The following is a 21,451-nucleotide window of genomic DNA, read 5'->3' on the forward strand; positions in this document are numbered from 1 at the left end:
GCAGCCCCCTGTCCTCCAGGGATTGATGGGTCTAGGATGGACACTGGTGGGGTTACAGCCCTCTGTCCCCAGGGATGGGGGGGGTCCAGGGGGGGACCCTATCGAGACTGCAGCCCCCTGTCCTTCAGACACAGGCAGGTCTAGTGGGAGTGATGGTCCAGGTAACAGCCCACTGTCCCCCAAGGACAGATGAGTCTAGGGGGGACCCCACCAGAGCTGCATCCCCTTGTCTCCCATGGCTGGGTGGGTCTGGGGGGGACCCCAGAAGATCTGCAGCCCCCTCTCCCCCAGGGATGGGTGTGTCCAGGGACAGGCAGGTCTAGGGGGGACCTCAGAAAATCTGCAGCCCCCTGTCCCCCAGGGCTGGATGGGTCTAGGGGGGACCATGGCCAAGCTGCAGCCCCCTGACCCCAAGACAGCCCAGGGAGAGCACGGGGCCAGCAGCAAGGTGACACACCAGGAAAATCAGCCTTGCCATTGGCAAGCAGTGCACAGGGAAAGCTTCCAGGTTCAAAAAAAAATTAAGAAAAAGGGTTTAAACCCAAAGCTGGTGTCCCTTGTCCTGGGCAGGAAGGGTGGAAACCTGCTGCTGGTTGCTCTTTCAGCTGAGCCTTCCACCTGCAGCTCTGTCAGGATGAGTCAGCTGCAATTTTTCAGGCTGAAACTCCTCACCAGGAAAGAAATATCCCTGTTTCACTGGTATTCCCCGTGAAACTCTGCCAGGTGCAGGAGGATGTGCTGCCTGGAAGGCACACATGGCTGGGCCATCACCTGCAGCACCACACCTGGCAATGGGGCCCACAGCAGAGAGGGCTCCCTTAAATATAGTCCAAGGAGGAATGGGGGCAAACCCTTTCCCAGAGGAGCAGCCACCCCTGGCACTTTGAGCTGCTCTTGTTCCACCTGCCCTCCAAAGCAAGGCTTGTACTGGTTTTCCTGAGTTAGAATCATGGAATCCCAGAATGTTTTGGTTGGAAGGGACATTAAAGCTCATCTTGTTCCACCCCCTGCCATGGGCAGGGACAGGTCCCACTAGACCAGGTTGTTCCAAGCCCCGTCCAACCTGTCCTTGAACACTTTCAGGGATGCCACAGCTTCTCTGGACAACCTGTGCCAGGGCCTCATCACCCTCTCAGGGAAGAGCTTCTTCCCAATATCTGATCTAAACCTCCCTCACCAGCCCTGAATGCAAATCCAAAGACAAACAGGTCTGGTCAAACCGGGGCTGTGGGCAGGCAGGTGCATGTTCCCCATCAGCAGGTGTTGTAATAAGGTGGCACAAGCCAGGCCCAAGCTGCTCTTCCCATGCCACAGGGGCAGGAGAACGTGAGAAATGACCAACAGATCCAGCTGGATTCACACACAAGAGCTTTTTCCTTCCACTCCCAGTTTTTCCCCGTTCCCAGTGGGCACTGGGGCTGCAGCTGTGGCACGTGGCAGTTGTTTGTCATGAAGATGATGGGAGAAATGGTCCCCACGGGGATGGGCAAGGTGCCTGAGGGATCTGGAGCTCCTGAGGGCTGGAAGGGATTGGCATGGAGTCAGTGCAGAGTGCACACCAGGATGGAGCAAGCACCCAAATGCTTCTTGTCATAAGGAGCCAGCACAGCAAACGTGGCACACATGAGGGCTTCCTGGGCTGGAAGGAAGATCCTACAGTGGAAGGGTGTGCAGGATCAGGCCCGAGCGGCCGTGCTGGGAATGCGATTGTGCAGTGGGAGCCGAACGTGTGATGGCAGCAACGAGCCGCAGCCGCGGAGGCAGGACAGCACTGCGGCTTAGCAGGGCTCGCCTTTGTTTTGTGCAAAAAATAGCAAAGTTTAGGCTTAGGTCATTGCAAACTTCTCCCTGCACCAGCTGGGAGATGAGGAGGTTCCCTACAGCTGTTTTTTTTCCTATGGAGTCTTTTCTTTTTTTCCCTTCGTTTATGCTTCGCTGATGGTTCCGCGGCTTTTTTTTTTTTGCCTTTTTTTTTTTTTTTTTTTTTTGGTGCTGATTTTTTGGCTATTTTCTGGCCCTGCTTCCCCGGGAGGCCGAGGTGAGGGGGTGTCTCTCCCAGCGGGAGCAGACTCCAGGAATGCAGGAGCAGCTCTCAGCTCCCTGTGCCGCAGCCGGACCTTCCCTCGCCTCGGAACAAAGCGCCCCATTGTGCAGGGAAAATGGGAAGGAAAGCGTGACGGAGCAGCCCGAGCCGTGCCGGGAGGGTGTTCCTGCAGGAACGGGGCGCCCACGGCCTCGCACAGGGGTCACCCACTGCCGGCGCAGGCGCCCGCAGATGCTGACCCTGATTTTGGGTGGCTCTGTGCCAACCCCAAGCCTGGCCCGTGGATCCATCCCAGCCGTTGGAGTCCAGCAGTCCTGGATTTTTCCCACGTGCCCCGCTTTTTTTTGTGGCGTGTCACACGTGACACGTGGGTGAGCGGAGGTTTCCTCCCTGCAAATGCCATCCTCAAACGCAGCTGCTTCCTTAGAAGGGGGCTCCAAAAATAGGCTGGCGGGCTCCGTGTCTGGCACAGCTCCGTGGCTCCCTAGAAGCACGCTTCCCTCCTCTGGGAAAACGAGGGAAAAATAAAATCAGGATGCCTCTGCTAACAGCCGGTCCTAAAAATGAGTCAGGAATTCGCACCGTGGTGATACAACCCCCTTACTCCTGAGCCGGGATTCTGCACATCCCTGTGGGATGGGGACACTGAGGTGATGCCCCCACCTCCCACCCATGTGTGGGCAGTTGCTTTGTTGGGTGACAGGGGAGACTTTTCGGGGCTGTCGCTTGGATTAGCGAGGCACCGGCGAGGAGGAGGGTGAGGGGGATAAAGGTCCTGGCACTCGCCGGGCTCGCAACAAAACAAAGCACCAGATGGTTCCAACTTCGGCATAATACACGGTGGAAAAGTGTTTGAAGCAGGGATGGAAAAGCAAATGTGGAAAGAGAGGGGAGAAAGGAAAGAAAGGAAAAACCCCTCAGCAAGTGTCAGGGCAGAAGAAAGCGCCGGAGAAAAATGGCAAATGTTAAAAACCGAGACAAAAAGCCCTCGGGCGGCACAAAGCCGGGGCTGCTGACATCTGTCCGGCAAAGCCCCTTCCCTTTGGAGTCACCTTTCCTCGCCTCTGTCACGGCAGGGACACGGACACAGCCCTGGACAGAGCTTTGGTGAGTGCTGGGGCACACGGGGCTCTGCCATGTCCCATGGTGTCCCTTTGCTGGCCCTGGGGCAGCAGCAGTGACGTGCCCAGTGACGTGCAGCAGAGCTGGCCCTAAATATTTTATTACACTGTTACCTCACACGTGGTGTCCCCTGTGTCCTTGTCACAGCCGGGGGGGCCGCTTGCCAAACCCACCCGTGGCTCTGCTGCAGGACCTCGTGGGGTTTTAAGCCCGGATTCTGATCGGAGCAAGGCTTATGCAACCCCCTGTGTGAGGCTTTTGTGTTCCACTCGCTCCTCCCCCCCCCCCCGAAATCCCTGAACCCTTCAGGCCGGGGTCGCCCCAAAAAAGGGGAAGAAGGCTTAAAAGTTCTCTCGCCTCTGGCATTTTCAAAAAAAAAAAAAAGCAGAGAAATCAGCTCATGCAATTGCTCGAGAGCGGATTGCAGTGTGGGTGTAACCCCTCATGAGCCATCAGAGAATCCACAAGCCACAAGCCCTGGGGACTGCTGGCTCCCTGCGGCTCAGCTGGCGCTGAGCAGGAGCGTGGGCGGCCGACGGCTCCAGCTTCCAACCGGGACTGCCGAGTTTTAAATAAGGGTTGGAGTTTTGCTGGTGCCTGCGGGTCGTGTGTCAGCGCCCCGGGCCCCCCCCGCGGGATGGCTCGTGGGGCAGAGGGTGGTCCCTGGATTTGTGACCCCCCCAAAGTGAGTGGGGGGCACAGGCAGGACGGTGTGCGGGGCTCCCACGGGTGCTGGAGTGATGGCAGGGCTGGGTGCCGTGATACTGGGGTTTTTTTGGGACGGTGTGGAGCTGCGGGGCCACGTCCCCGGGGATGCAGGACAGAGTGGAGCCGGGGTGATGCCACCCTGGGGTGTGGGATGATGGGAACTGAGATGATGCCACCCTGGAGGACAGGACTGTGTGGAGCCGGGCTGATGCTTCCCTGGGGTACAGGATGGTGGGGAACCAAGGTGATGCCACCGGGGGGGGCAGCAGAGCAGGGAGCTGGGGTGATGTCCGTCTGGGCTGAGGGGTGATGGGAACCGAGCTGATGCCACCATGAGGGGCATGACAGTTGGGAGCTGGGGTGATGCCCCTCTGGGGTGCAGGACAGTGGGGAGCCAGGGGGGTGACATCTGGGGGGCAGGACAACAAAGAGCAAGGGTGGTGTCCTCCTGGGGTGCGAGATGATAGGAACCAAGGTGATGCCACCGTGGGGGACAGGACATTGGGGTGATATCACCTTGGGGTGCAGGACAGCAGGGAGCTGGGGTGATGCCACCCTGCGGTGTGGGATGATGGGAACTGAGATGATGCCACCTGGGGCGAGGCAGGAGCCAGGGTGATGCCACTCTGGGGTGCATGACAGCAGGGAGCTGGGGTGATGCCACTCTGGGGCTGCAGGACATTGGGGAGCCTGGATGGTACCACCCTGGGGCACAGGAAGTGGGAGCTGGGCTGATGCCACTCTGGGGAACATGACAGCGGGGAGCTGGGGTGATGCCACGCGGGTGCAGGACAGCGGTGACACGCGGGTGCCCCAGGGGTGCGGGACACCCCCGCAGACCCCCGCAGCCGTCCCCCGTGGCGGGGGGCGGTCCCGGGCGGTGCCGCACAAAGGCCGCCGGTCCCCCCGCCCCGGGGCCGCCCCGCACCCTCGGGGGCCGCCCCCGAGCCTCGGCCCAATAAACGCGGCCGCATTTGAACGCGGCGCCTCCCCCGGACCCGCAACGCTCCGAGCGGTCCCGCCGCGCCCGCGGGCACCGGAGCCGGTGAGGCCGGGACGGGAGCGGGGCAGGGGGTGCGGGGATGCCGGGGAAGGGAAAGGATACCGGTACCACTGAGCCCCAGGGTGCGGGGGGAGGAGGGAGCTCTGGCCGCCCCGGTCCCTCCTCCGCGGGCGGTGCCGGGGCTCAGCCCGCCCCTTCCCTTCCCGTCCCTTCCCGGCGGGGCCGGCCGCGTGTGCGGGACGCCGGGACGGGGCGGCGGGGAAGGGGCGCAGCGGCGAGGTGGGTGCGTGGGGAAGGGGCTCCGGAGGGAGGGGGATGCTGGAGGAAGAGGGAGCATGCTGGTTGCTGGAGGAACGAGATGCTGGAGAGGGGGGGGGGGGGGTGGTGCGGGAAGGGGGATGCTGGAAGCGGGTACATGCTGCAGGAGGGGGGTGATGGGGACAGGTCTTGTAGCCAGAGGGTGTGAGGAGGGCTTTAGAAGTGTCTGCGTGTGGGTGCCACAGCAAAGCCCCCAAAGGTCCCCTTTGCGGTGCTGGCCGTGGTCCAGAGAGGTGAGCGGCACTGGGTACCGCTCGCCCTCCTGCCAAGGACACCCCATCCCGGCGTGCATCCCAGTCCCCGGAGAGATGCTCCAAACGCTGGGAGCGGGTTCTGGACCACTCTTCCCGGGCTGAGTGGAGGAAGCAGCCGGCTGTGGCTGGAGGAATTAATAACAGCAGTTGTTTTGTCAGCGGCAAAGCTCTCGCTGTCACCAGGGTGGCAGACAGCATCTGCTGTCTGGTCACCAACCGTGGGCCCCTCACCCTTGGCGCATCCCTGTAAGGATGGAGCTGAGGCGGTGAGCCAGGAGAGCCCAAATGCACAGCCTGGGAGGTTCCAGCGCTGGGTGCACCGGGATTCTGCTGTGTGAGTGGGTGACAGCGCGGGTGGGTGACAGTTTGGGTGTATCCTGCCCATCTCCCCCGGGTGCTCCCCAGACCGGAGCTGGCGGGAGGCGATGGGCGCGTTATCGCCGTGATTCAGCACAGCCCGAGTTTATCGCAGCCGGTGCGTGTCTGAGCTCCTCGGGAACTGCCGGATCCTTCATTTCCCGGCGCGCGAGGCGTCGCTGGATAAATTACCGGCTCGCTTTGTTTACTTCTGAACTAATCAGCTTTGTGCCTCCACCTTGGGCTTTATCGCACCCGGGGCTCCCCGAGTTACTGCTGAGCGACTCCAGCCCGATTTGCAAAATCAAACCAGATGGGCGCTTTGTTTTTCCTTACGGAGGGAAGGCTGAGAGTGAAAAGCCCTATTACAATGCAAATACCGGGCTGGCGTGAATATTCAAACCGCTGCGCTGCTTTTGAAGCTCTTTACATAAATTTATAGTGCTTTTATGCGCCATCGCTGCTTTGCTAATCTGGAGTGGAGCTTGGTTAACAGAATCTGTGCTCTCTGCCAACTTTGGAGGGGTTTGGGGGTGTTTTGGGGTGCACGGGGAGAGGTGGCATTGAGGTGCAAAGCGAGAATTATGAGCGTGGTCAATCGGGGGGAGGAACCGCCAGCTGTAAGGCTGACTCTGGTGGTGACCCTTGAAGAGCCGGGCGTGCTGTCAAGTGATTTACTGATATTTAGGTGCTTCATTGTCCTTTTGGGTTTTGTTTTTCCCTTTCCCTTTGGTTTCTCGGCGTGACCCTTTGTGGAGCTGCTGCTCCCAAGAAGGAACAGGGTGTTGCAGGGTGGGCTGAGCTGGGAAATTGCCCCAACATGGTGGGGGGGCTTGGGGGTCTGTGCACTGACAGGGCACTGAGCTCTTCTCTGGAGACCTGAGGGAGCAGCTGGAGCTGTGTCAGAAGAGGTTTAGGTTGGATATCAGGAAAAGGTTCTTCCCCCAGAGGGTGGTTGGCACTGACCAGGCTCCCCAGGGCAGTGGGCACGGCCCCAAGGCTGCCAGAACTCAAGGAGGGTTTGGACAATGCTCTGAGGGACAGGGAGGGATTGTTGGGGTGTCTGTGCAGGGCCAGGAGTTGGACTTGGATGATCCTTGTGAGTCCCTCCAACTCGGGTCATTCTGTGATTCATTGGAGCCGCTTCGCTGCAGCTGCGATGGATGAAATGGTTCATTAGGGGGAGGAGATAATGAGTTTGAAGCAATCTCAGCTCCGGTTTTCCAGCAAGGGCTCAAGGGTTTGGTTTTGGTGGCTGCTGGGCATCCTGTATAAACCCCACCATTACAAACTGGGGTCCTTGTGGCTTTTACCAGCTGTGTTCACACTGTCCCCGTTGTCACAAGTGCAGCAGGGAGGGAAAGTTGCTTTAAACTGCCCACACATGGCCGTGCTCTCCAGCACAGGGTGGACACTACAGGACTGTGACATCCCAGGGAGCAGGTGCTTGTGTTTTGGAGGTGGCCACAGGATGCTACTGGGTAGTGACTGCTAATTACCAGGCCCTGTTTGAGTCCAGGGGATCAAAAGTAGCAGCAAAATCAGCGTTCTCCTTGCTGTCCCTTGAAAGCAATGACTTGATTGAGGCCACTGCCCTTCCACAGAGGGCTGGTTGGGGTGAGGGCAGGGTACCCATAGCCCTAATTGGTGTTGCAGCCCACGGGGACGTCTGGGCAAATCATCCCCAAAATCTCCATCTCGTGCCGTTGTACAGCAGGAAACGTGGTTTTGCACCAATCTGGTAAAAGGTGTCCCTGCCCATGGCAGGGGGGGGTTGGAATGAGATGGTCTTTAGGGTCCCTTCCAACCCAAACTGTTCTGGGATTCTGTGGTTCCTATTGGTTTTCACCCCTAAAAAGGTAATTGTGCTAATTGTAGTGTTTTTAATTGCTGATGCCATTGATTGACCAGGTAATTTGTGTCTTCATTAGCTCCAGGCTAAAGCTTGGGGCTTGGTATTGATTCCAGGCACTTAATATGCGACGCAGTAATTACTGTTTAAGCCTATATTGTTTGAGTTAAATTTAGCTGGGAATTTAGTCCTATCAGGCCTCTACATTGTGTGCTGTGAAGGTTATCTGACTCTCAGGAGGGGGGGAAATTAGGGGAAGGAAAGAAATGCCGGTGAAAACTTCCTCTTCTCATCATCCCCGAGCGCTTTGCTTCCCTGGACTTGTTGTAGGGAGAACAGAAATAAGGTATAATGTGGCTGTGACTCTACTAAACCTGCACCTTTCAGCGCTGCCTGCTCAAGCCGGTCATTTTGGGGGACTTGAAATGACACAGAAGGCCAGCAATAAATCTGAACAAAGTGATGCCCCGCGCGGGGACCCCTCTCCTCCTCTCAGGGGACCGGGGAGCCCCCGCTCAGCTGCTGCCCGCCTGCCCCCATTATCCCGCCCGCTCCGGCCGCCCTCCTGCATCTCAGCTGCTGGCCCATCTGGAGCAGAGATGAAAGGCCGGGGCTTTAATTCGGGCTTTGTGTGCCTCTTGTGCGTGTCCCCCCCTCCCCTCCCAGCCCTTTCTCTGCTGCCAGTCCCCCGGCGCGCGGGTGCCGAAGGTGGCTGCGCTCGCCGGGGCTCTGATGCCGCTGACCTCATTATTGTGACTGCTGGGCGATGCCAGGCAGTCTCGCCGGCTCATCAGGTAGGAGGGCTGGGTGGTTGGGTTGGTTTTTACACACACACACACACACACACTCACTCCCTCTCGAAGCACTGCTGAATAATTCAGCCGGGAGTAGGCATCTTGGGTCACCTTGCGCAGCCGGCTGCGCGCCGGAGCCGGCTTCCTAAGATGGAGGTTGTGCAGGATGCGTGCGGGATCGCCCGGCTGCTGGCAGCCTCCTGGCACTGACTGACTGCAGGTAGGCAAAGAGCCCTGTCCTTTGCTGTTGATTCCCGATGCTTTTTGTGCTGGAAAGCAGGAGATCTCTTTCCCAGGCTGTGCAAGGGTGGTTGGGTCCCCAGTGAGCTCCGACCGCGGGGATGTGTGAGGCTACCAGGGCCAGCGTACCAGAATCTCACCTGGGCTGTAGGGCAGGTCTGGCCCCTGGTGGAGACCAGGCACCCACCTTTTCTTTTCCTTTGGGAATTGTATTTTTCTTGCTGGTTTTATGGGCTCCCTAATGCCTCCTGCACCTGGAGCTCATCTGGACTTGCCCGGGGTAAGATTTTGGGGCTTCTTGCCGGTGTGGTACCAAGAGGGGTGACCCCAGTGCTCCAGCAGCATGGATGCTCAGGGACATGATGGGAGATGGCATTTAGCTCTCTGTGCTGTCTGACTGGGGGAACTGGTTCTGGCAGTGGAGGAGTAGGGTCGGGTGCTGGAGACATCTCCAGGGGGCAGGAGGTGGCTGACCCTGAAGATAAGAGGCTCAGAAATGCCTGGGAAGCTCCATGGGTTGGAGTCACCTTTGCTGCAGGCTTGGCTGTGAGTTTTGGGGCTGCTGGAATGTGCAGGCAGGGCTCCCTGACATACCAGCAGCAGCAGCAGCCGCCACTGTGGAGCCCCGTGGGTGCAGGTGGGAAATGAGGATACCAGAGTGAGAGTGGAAACTAGTTTGTTGCCTTCCTCCTGCTTGCAGGCACCTGAGTTTTTGGGTGCTGCCTCCTCCTCTGTGCCCTGAGTGCAATGTGTCTGCACCCTTCCTCCTCCCTGCAGCGCTTGGGTGCTGTGATAAATCAGCTCAGGAGGGATCTGAAGGGGGAGAAAACAGGGAACTGTAGGGTGTGAGGCTCAGGTGCAGAGATATAGGGATGGGGAGTGTCCACGGTCATCCTTGTCCGTGTTGGTGCAGGAGGAAGGGCAGCCAGGCTGGGCTGTTCCTGTCCTGGACCCTGCATCCCTCAACAGATGTGGGATCCTGAGGATGCTGTGCCTTGGCATCTGCTCCTGCAGCCAGTGGAATCAAGGACACAGCTGCTGCAGTGCCTGCCCTGGAGATTTCCTAGTGCTTGGGCTGTGCTGGTGGGCAGGGGGGTGAAATTAGGCTGCAGTTGGAGCAGCTTTGCTTGTTCTGGGATGTCTGTGAGCTGGTGGTGACACGGGCAGCCTCAACAACCCTGTGAGGGTGAGAGGGGGCTTCTCCATAGCAGGGCTGGATGGTGAGGGGGTTTGGATAGAACCCCTGTTTTGGAGAATGTGGCTGAGACAACCTGCAGCAGTGTCACCAGAATAAAATTCTTGTGGCCGAGGCTGGCCGAGCATCCCGGGATTCCCAGTTGTGTCTTTGGGATACCAGGTCCCTACAGTGCCTATTGTCACTCAGTGCACTCTGGTGATGATGGTGGTGGTGGCACATCCACACCAAGGCTGTGTTGTGGCACTGGGTGACACTGCTGCCACCCTAAGCTGGAGGGGAGCCCCAGGCCAGGCTGGTAAATGGATCCAGCCAAATGCTTCGTTTCAGACAGGAAATTTCCCTCTGCTCCCCTGCCAGAACAGTTCCTGGGGCTGTGATCCTCTGTTAGCAATGGATGAGAGGAATGAAAAATTGCCTTGGAAGGGCCCTGAGGCAAGCTGGGGGAGAACCACCTGGGCTTTGTGTGCCCAATGCAGGATACCAGACACATTTTGGCTGTTTCTATGCCGGGGTCTACTCTGCTCCGGGGCTGGGTTTGCTGCCACTTTAGCAGTGTTTTCTCTGCCTTCAGCCAGGGTTTGACCTGGCAGTGGAGGAGAGCAGTGCAGTGAGTACTTGGCAGTGCCAGGGGAATGATTGGACTGGATCTTGGAGGTCTTTTCCAATCTGGATGATTCCATGACTGTCTTTGGCGCAGGGGTGTGTGTTGTGTTGGTGGAGGGGGGGATGCACACAATGTTTGCCTGGCCTGAAGGGTTTGGGTTGGGGTCTCCTGCCCTCCCCTCTTCAGGCAGAGCCCCACCCTTTGTTCTGTGCAGCTGCTGAGCTGTTGCTGCTGGGATGGTTGTTTTTCTTCTCACCAAAGCATCACCTGCAACACCTGGGGATCAGTGGAGCTCAAGGGAACAATTTTCCCCTGCAGCACCTCAGCTGCTCCAGCTGAGCCAAATGAGCTGCTCGTGGAGTCGGAGTGAGGTGGCACTTAGGGGCTGTCCCAGCCACCTGGGCTGTCCCTGCTGGAGGGTTTGGCTCCACAGGCTTTTTCCCTTTGGTCTTTCTGCTGTGTGACTTCTACCTTCCCCCAGTGGGGTGGGAGAGGCCGGAGCAGTGGTGGAGCACCGGGTTCGCTCAACGCGAACACACACGCAGCCACCAACAGCCTCGTGGGCATCTCCTGCACCAGCCCTTGGGGTTCTTCACCATTCCATGCCATGGGCACCGTGGTCAACGTTCACCTGCCCCATCTCTTCCCACAGGTGAGCGTGGCAGGCTATGGGATGGATGAAGCTGAGCAGGACCAGTATGAAGCTCGGCTCAAGGAGCTCTTCGACAGCTTTGACAGCACGGGCACGGGGTCCCTGGGGCAGGAGGAGCTCACTGACCTCTGCCACATGCTGCACCTGGAGGAGGTGGCCCCAGCACTGCAGCAGACCCTCCTCCAAGGAAACCTCCTAGGCAGGGTAAGGCTGGGGACATGGGGGGGCTGGGGAGCCAGACACACCTGTGTGTGGAATTGTCTTGGAAGGAGACTGAATGTCTATAATTTAAATATTCAACATCCCTGAGGTTCTGGGGCTGCAGGACTTGTGGGGTCTGATGGTCTGTTCAGCAGGGTGGGCACAGGGTGACTTCTGAGAGGGGAATCGTGGTAACGGGGAAGGGAACTGCTCTGCCCTGGCTGGAGGTGGTTTGAAACTCAGAAGCCATCACTTTAGGCTTGGCCTTGTGCAGTGGTGTGTTTTCCCAGCATCCAAAGCCAGACCAAGTGCTGGGTCCTAGCAGCTCTGCTCACACAGTGCCTATGCCCCTGGCACTGGTTTGTGCTGCTGCTGGCCTGGGTCAGCTCCCTGAGCCAGCTCACCAGGTGCTTGCACAAACTCTGCAGCCCTTGGGATGAGACAAGGACCTAAATCCAGGGCTTGAGCCTGTGATTTACGTTGGCTTAAGCTGTAGTTAGGCTGGCAGGGCTGTGTGCGGTCGTGCACGTCTCTCCAAGGTAGAGAATATTGTCCAACTCAGGCAGTCGCTGGCTTGGCCGCCTTTGTCCATTTACCTGGTGTTGGTGGCTTTCCAAAGCCATTTTTTGTTTGTGGTTGTACCTTTAGGGAGTTAAATGCCAGGGCACTGAGCAGAAGCTGCTTGCCCTTGGGGGGATCTCCACATGTCCTTGTGCTTTCTGCATTAGCACGCTGTGCTCAGAGTGCATTGGATCCTTCCCTTAAAATCACCCTGAAATCCCATCACTGCTCATTAAAATCAGAAAATGTGGAGCAGGGCAGCCTGGGCTCTCGATAGACAGGAGCTAGGTGGCTATTCCGACTCCAATTTCTGATCAAACTGTAGCTTTCAAGAACAAAATTCCTTTAACAAACAAAGCCGCCTCTTCCCTGCCTGCCCCGGGGCCATAGCGTAGAGTGGTGCTGGAACCTGGAACAGGGATGAATCCAGGTGGAGGTTTCTGACCTTTGGAGCTGCACTGTGGTATTTCCTGGAGCACCAGAGGCTTTGTTACGCTCTGTTGTCTTGAGCTTATGCTGCTCGGATGCTGTTATAGAACCAGGGAATGGGTTGGGTTGGAAGGGACCTTAAAGATCATCCAGTTCCAGCCCCCTGCCATGGGCAGGGACACCTTCCACTAGCCCAGGTTGCTCCAAGCCCTGTCCAACCTGGCCTTGGACACACCCAGGGATGGGGCAGCCACAGCTTCTCTGGGCAACCTGTACCAGGGCCTCACCACCTTCACAGGGAAAAACTCCTTCCTAACATCTGATCTGAGTCTGCCTTCCTTCAGCTTAAAGCAATTTCCCCTTGTCCTATCATGTGGCTTTGCCACCTGTGGGATAGAGGGAAAGGAAGGACGCTACTAAAGATGTGGCTGTCACAGGGCAGCACCAAAAAGCCCCTCTTAAAGCATCCCTAGTGCCGGGTCACACTCACCCCCGTCCCAACCGGGAGCTCCATCCCTGTGAGCCGTCCCAGGGCACGAGGCATCCCCTTTTATTTCATTCCTTTTTGTCTCTGGGAATGGTTCTCCCTTATAACCTGCCACTTGAACGTCGAGATAATCTGTGTCAGGATAATCTGTGTCTCCAGCGTTTCCTCCCTCCCGTCTCCCTGGTGCTGGTGCTCGTTAGCAGCAGCAATGGCCCGTGTCTGAGCGCGAGCCGGATTTAATAGCCCTCGGATCCTTGGGGTTTCCTAGGAATCACATCGGGAGAATAGCAGAGAACATGTTGCTCCCTGAGCACAGACTTCTTGCACCTGCCCCGCCAGCTCCTCGCCGCAGATGGTCCCAGCCTTTGTTCTCCTGCACTTCCAGGGGCCGGGATTTATGGGAGGGCACCGGGGAGGGGGGCGGTGGCGGGGGGACGGTTTTGTCTGCTGAGGGGCAACTCAGCGGGGCCACGTGCTTGCTTTTGTGTGAGGGCTCTGCTCCAGGGATGAATGCTCCGGGATCATAGAATCATGGAATGGTTTGGGTTGGAAGGGACTTTAAAGATCATCTTGTTCCAACCCTCTGCTGCGGGCAGGGAGTGCTTGGTTGGACCAGGAGCTGAGCTGGCATCGGGTGAGGGGCTGGATACCTGCAATGCTTTGGGGATTAATGGGCTCTGCTGGGGGAGGTAAATCCTACCCTGACTCGTGGCAGAGCCAAACCACCCCAGAACTGTTTTCCTCACGGGATTGCGTGCGGAGGTGATGCTTTCAGCAATTCCTGGGATTCCTCAGGAGGGCTGTTTCCACAGGCCCCTCACACTTGGTGGTGGGAGCGAAAGGACGGGTGCAGGTGTGTCTTGTCTGTCTGCCCTCTCTGTGCCCTTTAATTAGCAGCAAACTCAGGGTGTTTTGGGGACAGTGCACATGGGCTGTGATTGGGTGATGTGCAGGGATGGGGATAAGTCCCTGGAAATCATGTCCTATCCCTGGAAGTGTCCAAGGCCAGATTGGACAGGGTTTGGAACAACCTGGTCTAGTGGAAGGTGTCCCTGCCCATGGCAGGGGGTGGGAAGGAGATGAGCTTTAAGGTCCCTTCCCACCCAAACCATTCTGGGATTCTATGAAGTCGGGCACCTCCAAACCCTGCCCAGGGACTGTCCTTGGCACCATCCTGGAGCAGGGATGGGGAGCTCAGGTTTCAGCTGCACTATTGCATTAACAGCCTGCAGCAAGGACACCACAGTGTGGGGTTTCACTCATCAGCTCCCTTCAATGCTGTGGGTGGTGACCTCTTGCAAAATATCCTCCCTCTGTGCCCGCAGTGATGCTGTTCCCCTTAATGTGCAGTGTGCCCCTCTTAATTTTGCAGGCCACGCAGGAGGCTTGGGTGCAAGGTTGCAAGACTACCCTATTCTGATGCTGTTGCAAGATTGCCTTGTTAGGACCAGAGGGAATGGTGTGAAGCTGTGTCAGGAGAGGTTTAGGTTGGATATCAGGGAAAGGTTCTTCCCCCAGAGGGTGGTTGGGCGCTGAACAGGCTCCCCAGGGCAGTGGGCACGGCCTCAAGGCTGCCAGAGCTCCAGGAGCGTTTGGACAACGCTCTCAGGGACAGGGTGGGATTGTTGGGGTGTCCTGTGTAGGGCCAGGAGTTGGACTGGATGATCCTTGGTGGGTGCCTTCCAGATCAGGACATTCCATGATTCTATGTCTTCCCTAGTAGATGCTTCCCTCTGCAGCCTTCTGGCTGCCTCTGCTAGCAGGAATTTGCAAACGGGGGCAGAGCTTTGGGAGTAGGACCGTGCTTGGAAGATCAAGGAGAAGGGAGCTGGAAGGAGCCACCGGTGCCGGTTTGCCCCGGAGAGGGAGACCGGGTGTGCAAACTGCTTTGCATTGCAGGGGCAGACAGTGGGGAGCAGCAGGTACCTTGGCACGTGCACACGCTCTTTCTAGTGCTAATAAGTCACGGCTTCAGAGGGAAGTGGCTGCAAAGCAGGCTTGGGATTTCTCTGAGGAGCTGGGGTTGCTCAGCAGCTGCAGCTTGGTTGGTCCCTGATTCCCGTGGGGAGGCCGGGCTGGGCTGGCGGTGCCTCCGTTGGTGTTTAGTCTTGTTTGCCTCTGATTTACTTGTCCTGGGAAAGTTCTCCTCGCCCAGGGGGTTGTTGTGCCCTCAGGGGCTCTTGCAGGGGCCTGTGGTCCACGTCTCTGGGTGGGCACAAACGTTGTGCCATCGCATCCCGAATTCCGCTGTGTTCGGGACTGGTTTGGATCAGCCTCGAGTTGCTGTTGGAGACCCTCACGAGCAGATGCACAAGTTGGCAGTTCCAAAATAGAATCCCAGAATGTAGTGGGTTGGAAGGGACCTTGAAGATCATCCAGTTCCACCCCGCTGCCATGGGCAGGGGCACCTTGTGCTAGACCAAGCCCTGTCCAGCCTGGCCTTGGACACTTCCAGGGATCCAGGGGCAGCCACAGCTTCTCTGGACAGCCTGTGCCAGGGCCTCCTCACCCTCACTGAAGGATTTCTGCAGCTTTTGTGGCTTTGCTGTTCCATGGGTGCCTTGTACTCGAGCCCAGCTCCTAATTTTATCAGCTGTATTTCTCTAACTCTCTGAGCACTCTTTGTGTGCAAATGTGCAACATCCAAGGTCACACATGCACCACAGAGACTGATTTTCCTGGTTATCTGTTGTTAAAAAAACCCTCTGGCCCACCCTGAAGAAAAATCTCCCCCTCTGCCAGCTGGGACTCCACCTCCAGAGTGGGGTCCTGCCTATGGGAAGGCACAAGGGGGAAAACTCCTGTTCCTGTCCCTCTGCTGCTGATTTGCATTTTAAATCCTGCTGTGCAGCCAAGCACAGCACTGGCATGGGGGGCTGGAGGATGGCCACGTCCTGCCCCGCAGCCTAATCCTTCCAGGGGCTCCTTTGGATGTCGTGGTCATGGTAAAATCACTCTGTGGTGGTGGTGCCAGGGCCATCTGTCCCTTGTGCAGCTGAGTGAGGGCTCAGCCCCTTCACTCTTCCTCCTCTTCATTAATGCAAACACCACTTAGGGGCTTGTTGGGCAGAGCAGGTGGTGCAGCACACCTGCCCAGGTGGTTTTGCTCTGTTTAATTCAGTGTGTTGGCACCAGTGATGCAAAGTGAGTTTTATTTTATTTTTTTTGTTTTATTAATCCAAACCCAGCCAGCCCCAGCACCCATCTGAGGGACCAGCTCCGTTGTCACTGTTCCCTTCCTGAGAAGATCCCAGGGGGAGAGAACCTGTTACTTGAACACCCTCATCTTTTATTCATCCTCATTTAGTCTAAATGTCAAGTTTGCTTTTTTTTTAATCGGGGGAATTCTCCTCTCTCTGTAAACTGTCCTTTGGAAGTACACCAGCGTTTGGAAATGGATGGCAGCAATTAGTATTCAGATGAAGGCATCCCTGACGAGTTTCTTTGCTGAACATATTTTTAACTGTGCTTAAAAAAACGTGTTCAAAAATGTTTAGAACCCACGGGGGTGATTGGCATTGCCTGAATGAGGTGCTCCCCTGCACCCCCATGGCTCACCTGTGTGAGCTTGCTGGCCTTTTTTTGGGCTTGCTTGACCCCAAAAACAAGCTGCAGAACTTCAAACATGAACTTTTGTTGCTTGTGCAGCATTAAAATCCCCTCTGTGGCTCTGGATTCGCAGCAATCGACTTCAGCCAGAGCAGCCTCAGTGGGTTCTTTAAAATACAAAATCTCTTGTTCAACGCTAAAAATTCTTCTAAGATTTATTTAGCCAAAAGAAATCGTAGCAGCCAGCTCTGCCTCACCGCTGACCCATGTCAAATAGCTTCTCCAGCTGTCCCTGGGTTTCCGTCCCCCACGGCTGGAATTGCTGACATTCCCCGGCATGGCTGTGAAGGAGCTGGAGCCCCTTTGTGACTGTTTGTGGCCGTGAGGCAGGAGGCTTTCCAGGAAGGCACAGATGGAAGAGGGAGGGGGGGGAAAAAACTCCTCAGTGGCAGGATCATCCCTCTGTGGTTTTCCCAGCCACGCTCCAGACCTGGCATTCCCAGTCCAGCTCTCATGGAACTACGGGAGCCGGGGCAGGACTGCCCTGGAAAGGGTGTGGTTTTTCTGCCATCCAGTGGTTTTCGAAGCTTGATTAGGGCAGTGGAGCATTTCCACAACCAAATCTCTCATCCCTTATCATCCCTGACCCCGACCAGGTCACCTCAAGCAATGGAGATGTTCCCTGCTCCTTTGGACGTGTTAATTTGGCTTCTTGCTTGCTGGAAAAAAACCCAACCAACAACATGAAAACAGTGGCTCTGGGTCATTCTGTGATAGCAATAAGTTTTTCCAGATGCCCAAAGACTCTGGCTGTGTCTTCGTGTCCCTTGCTGTCACTTCCCCAGGCTCCAAGACTGCAGGAGCTGAGATTCCTTTGTTGTCAGCAGACACAGGCACTCGTGTTTCAGCGTGGTCTGAGTGATATCCATTGCTGCCCATCTCCTTGCTTGGATTATTGCCCTCATATTTAACCATCTGCACCAGTTGATTTCTTCTTTTCTTCCTTTTTTTTTTTTTTTTCCCCCCACAGGTCCACTTTGATCAGTTTAAAGAAGCACTTATCCTCATCTTATCCAGAACCCTGTCAAATGAAGAGCACTTCCAAGAACCAGGTAAATACTAAAATTATCCAAAATATTACATTTCCTTTGGCTAAGCAGACATGGGTGGCTCTCACAGAGGGACTTAGAGAAAGTGCTTTTTAGGTGCTGAGATTGGCCACCCAAGCAGAAGAGCCTGACTTGGTGGAGAAGGAGAGTTGAGGTCTGTTGTGGAGCCTCGTGAAAAAGCATTTTCAGAGCTATAAGATATTTATATCTCATTACCATGATCTAAATGCCCGGAGGGGCACGTGATGTCTGTGTGTGGAGAGCTCTAACAGCACTTCAGATGCTCAGGATGTCTCAGGGCTGCAAAATGGGCTGAGGTCTCTCCATCCCACGGCACTTCTGGTGGCCAGGGATGCTTTAGGGGAGTGGATGGCTGTGGGCAGGCAATCAAATGGCTGCTTTAATGCTGCTGCTGGTGCTTTTTCCCCAGCTGGGACTAATGCTGATTTTTATATTTTTCTAGTCCATTCTGTTTCCTTGTGCCTGAGATGAGCAGAGTGAGCGTGGTCCCTTAGGAAGCTACTCTGTATTTCTCCCAGGAAACAGTCAGTCTGGTCCAAAGTGTTCCTGAACAAGGTGAACTCCCTGACAAATCAGGTTGGGGCCGGTTGGAGAATTCTAGAATGGTTTAGAAGGGACCTTAGACCATCTTGTTCCACTCCCCTGCCATGGGGAGGGACACATTCCACTAGATTGCATTGCTCCAAGCCCTGTCCAGCCTGGCCTTGAACACTTCTAGGGATGGGACAGTACTGTGAGTCTTCACTGTCCTGTTTTTATCTTGCTTTGTCTCAGTGTGCCTTGAAAATGTAGCTTTTTAGGCTTCCCTTGGCAGGAAATAATGGCTACAGCTTCATGTGCCCTCCCCCCTCCCAGTACACAAGGGACTGGTGGTGCTGGGAGCACTGGGAGGTGTGGGCTGGGCCCCTGCAGCTCCAGCTGGTATCACACCTGTATGTAAATCCCTAATCCTGCCTTTGGAGCAGCAGGGGAGCGAAATCCCCCAAGGAGAAAACAGCTTAGCAAGGGCAGAGAGGGGAAACTCCAGGTTTCCTCTCCTGGAGCATCAATCCCAGCTGGAACATCCCACTCTGGAGAGAGCAGCCTGCCAGCAAAATTACACCTTTCCCCCCTTAGATAGGCTACAAAAACCACAGGGTTGAAGAGATGTGATTGATGGATTATTTTTATTATTTCCACCTCTCATTTCCAAAGCTCTTAATGCTTAGAGGGAGATGGGTGATGACAGCTCTTGCACCAGGCATTCCTTAATGGAATTTCCCAGCACAGGTCAATGGGTGCTGGGGAGAGAGGGGGGAGCACTGTGGTGTGTGGTGAGGGGTTGGATCTGCTCCGATCCCTTCCAGCCCCTTGGAGAGGAGCTGGCACGGAGCAGGAGGCAACCCCAGCACCCCAGTGAAGCAGAACTAATCCCAGCATTCTGCATTTTATTGGGGAATCATATGGCTGAGGAGCTCCAGCTTGATTGAAATGTAAATAAATCTTCCAGAAACGGCTGAATTTGGGGTTTTCGCCGGGGAAATTACGAGCGAAGCCGGAGAGCCCTCCTTGGGGACACGTTTGTCAGCTGGGTTTGGAGTGGCAGGGAATCAAAGGGCATGGGGTGCAGGTAGGGAACCAGCAGCAGGCAGGCCTGGGAGGCATTTTATTGTTAATTCATTTTGACAGGTTGGTTAACGCCAAAGTCTTTGCTTCTTTTAATTTAGATCAAACCGGAGATTTGGAGAACAAGCTGCTTTGTGCTTGTTGGTGTCAAACTGTCAGGGAGTGTGGAAATGCTGGTGTTCCAGCCCGCCCCGGGCTTGGGAAAAATTGAGTTAAGAGCTCTAAATCATATCATTTAAATGAAAATTTAATTTACGGGAGAAAAAAAAAAAAAGCAGAGATTTCAAGGCTGTTTGCTGTGTCTGTGGAGTTTGATCTGGAAGGAGGCGACTGTGTGCTGTGATGCTGTGGTTTTATCCAGGGATTTGGGTGATGGGAAGGTCACTTGGGTCTGGGAGCACTGGAGGGCTCGTGGCTTTGGTCTGTTCTGTGTGTGCAACATGGCCAAGGGACCTGGCTGGAGACATCATCCTTGTCCCTGTGGATGCTCCTGGCTCGGGGAGGATGGCTCAGCACAAGGAGCCTGGGGGTGACAGGAAGGACATGGAGCTGTTGGAGCGAGTCCAGAGGAGGCCACCAAGTTGATTAGAGGGATGGAGCAGCTCTCCCATAAGGAAAGGCTGAGAGAACTGGGATTGTTCAACCTGGAGAAGAGAAGGCTCTGGGCTGACCTGACTGTGGGCTTCCAGGACCTGAAGGGACCTGACAGAAAAGATGGAGAGAGACTATTGACAAGGGCCTGGAGTGACAGGACAAGGGGAATGGATTCAAACTGACAGAGAGTAGGTTTAGAAGGGATATTGTAAAGGAATTGTTGACTGTGAGGGTGAGGCCCTGGCACAGGTTACTCAGAGAAGCTGTGGCTGCTCCATCCCTGGAAGTGTCCAAGGCCAGGTTGGAGCAACCTGGTCTAGTGGAAGGTGTCTCTGCCCATGGCAGGGGCTGGGATGAGATGGTCTTTAAGGTCTCTTCCAACCCAAACCAGTCTGAGATCTACGACAGGGCAGCCCTGGGGTCACATCAGGATCCCTGGGTTGGGGACAAGGAACCAAAACTGCCGTGGTTCCTGCAGAAGCAGCCGATGGGGTTTCCTCATTTTGGGAGGAAGCAGCAGGTGGGAGAAGCACTGAGGCTTGCAGAGAGCAGCTGATATATTTATATGTTGGTTTTTTTTCTTGGCAAAGAGGCAAAATTCCCTTTTCAAAGGGAAGACTGGCAGGGAGGTTGTTCCTGGCATGCTGTGGGCGCTTTGCCTGGGAAGAAGCCCTGGAAACCAAGGCAGGCAGAGTTCCCAGTGCTGCTGTCATCAGCTCTGTACCCTTGAGGATGATGGTGTGGGGACACAGACCCATCTGTGAACCAGAGCATCAGCTGGCTGGGCAAACCCCGGCTCTGCTGGGAAGAGGGATGGGGAGATTCCAGGAAAAGCAGAAAAAGGCTTGGATGTGGTTTAAAATAGTGATTATTTTAGCCCCTGAGACCCCTGGGACTGGGCTGGCTGCTGCTGCCACCACCACTGCTCTTTGTCCACGGGTCATTTTTGGGACAGTAAAATAGATTTAAAGGTGGGGAAAGGAAGAAAAGGAAAAAAAAAAATCATTTCTGTGGGCGATTAGGGGAAAGGAAAAAAAAAAATCAGGCTTTTTTTTTTTCCCCTCCCCATTATAGCAAATAAAAAGTGCGTGGAAGCTCAGATAGGGAGGGATTACCGGGGGTGGAGTGCAGGATTACGGGAACACCCAGGAGAAATTAAAGAGCAGTTTGACGCCATCGGCCCCGCGGTCACCAGGGGTCGTAGGGTTTTTTCCTTCCCAGTGGAGACAACAGAAGTGCCCTCCCAAAAAGGAGCTGGTGGGGGTGATGCCCTTGGAGGGGCATCCGTGGGGGAAGGTTGTTCAGGTGGGTGCAACACAGGGATAAGACCAGTGCTGCTGTCCAGACAGGGGAGGTGGTTTATGCACAGACAAAATCTTTGGGTGGAAACACGTTGATTTTTGGGGTCATGGTGACCCAGCCATCGCTCCTCTCCACCTCCACTGGCTGAGCCTGAATTATGGAACAGGGACTTGGAGGAGCTCAGACATACCTGGTGCCTCAGGGGATTAGGATTTAGCAGATCCCAGCTGCCATTTGCTCTGCCCAGCAGTTGGAGCATCCCTACCTTCCAAATCTTAAGCGGCAGAGAAATTAATTTCACCTCTAAACGCCGGGATTGCGGGACGAGGGTCTTCCTGCTCTAAACCCCCTTTTGTCTGCGCTCCAGGGCTTTGATGCTGGGCCCAGGAAAGGGGAGCCCCCCCCCTCATCCATCCTCCCCAAGCATCTGAGGGCAGAGCAGGATTT

The 21,451-nt window shown here is 55.8% G+C and overlaps 1 protein-coding gene across 4 annotated transcripts in view; it reads left to right on the forward strand.

Annotated features, from left to right (window-relative positions):
- Nucleotides 1-4,867: 4,867 nt before the first annotated feature.
- The window catches only part of NIN (ninein), a 62,721-nt gene continuing 46,137 nt past the window's right edge, over nucleotides 4,868-21,451 (forward strand). Inside the window, exons 1-3 of one of the 4 annotated variants that reach the window (XM_027662505.1) lie at nucleotides 4,868-4,919; nucleotides 11,147-11,350; nucleotides 17,404-17,485. In XM_027662505.1, coding sequence (XP_027518306.1) covers nucleotides 11,168-11,350; nucleotides 17,404-17,485 — 265 coding nt within the window. In that variant the 5' untranslated portion in view covers nucleotides 4,868-4,919; nucleotides 11,147-11,167. The other 3 variants (XM_027662504.1, XM_027662503.1, XM_027662506.1) reach the window with 3 other exon arrangements.

This window comes from Corapipo altera, unplaced genomic scaffold (assembly GCF_003945725.1).
Source record: "Corapipo altera isolate COAL_440 unplaced genomic scaffold, ASM394572v1 169, whole genome shotgun sequence".
Classification (NCBI taxonomy): Eukaryota; Metazoa; Chordata; class Aves; order Passeriformes; family Pipridae; genus Corapipo; species Corapipo altera.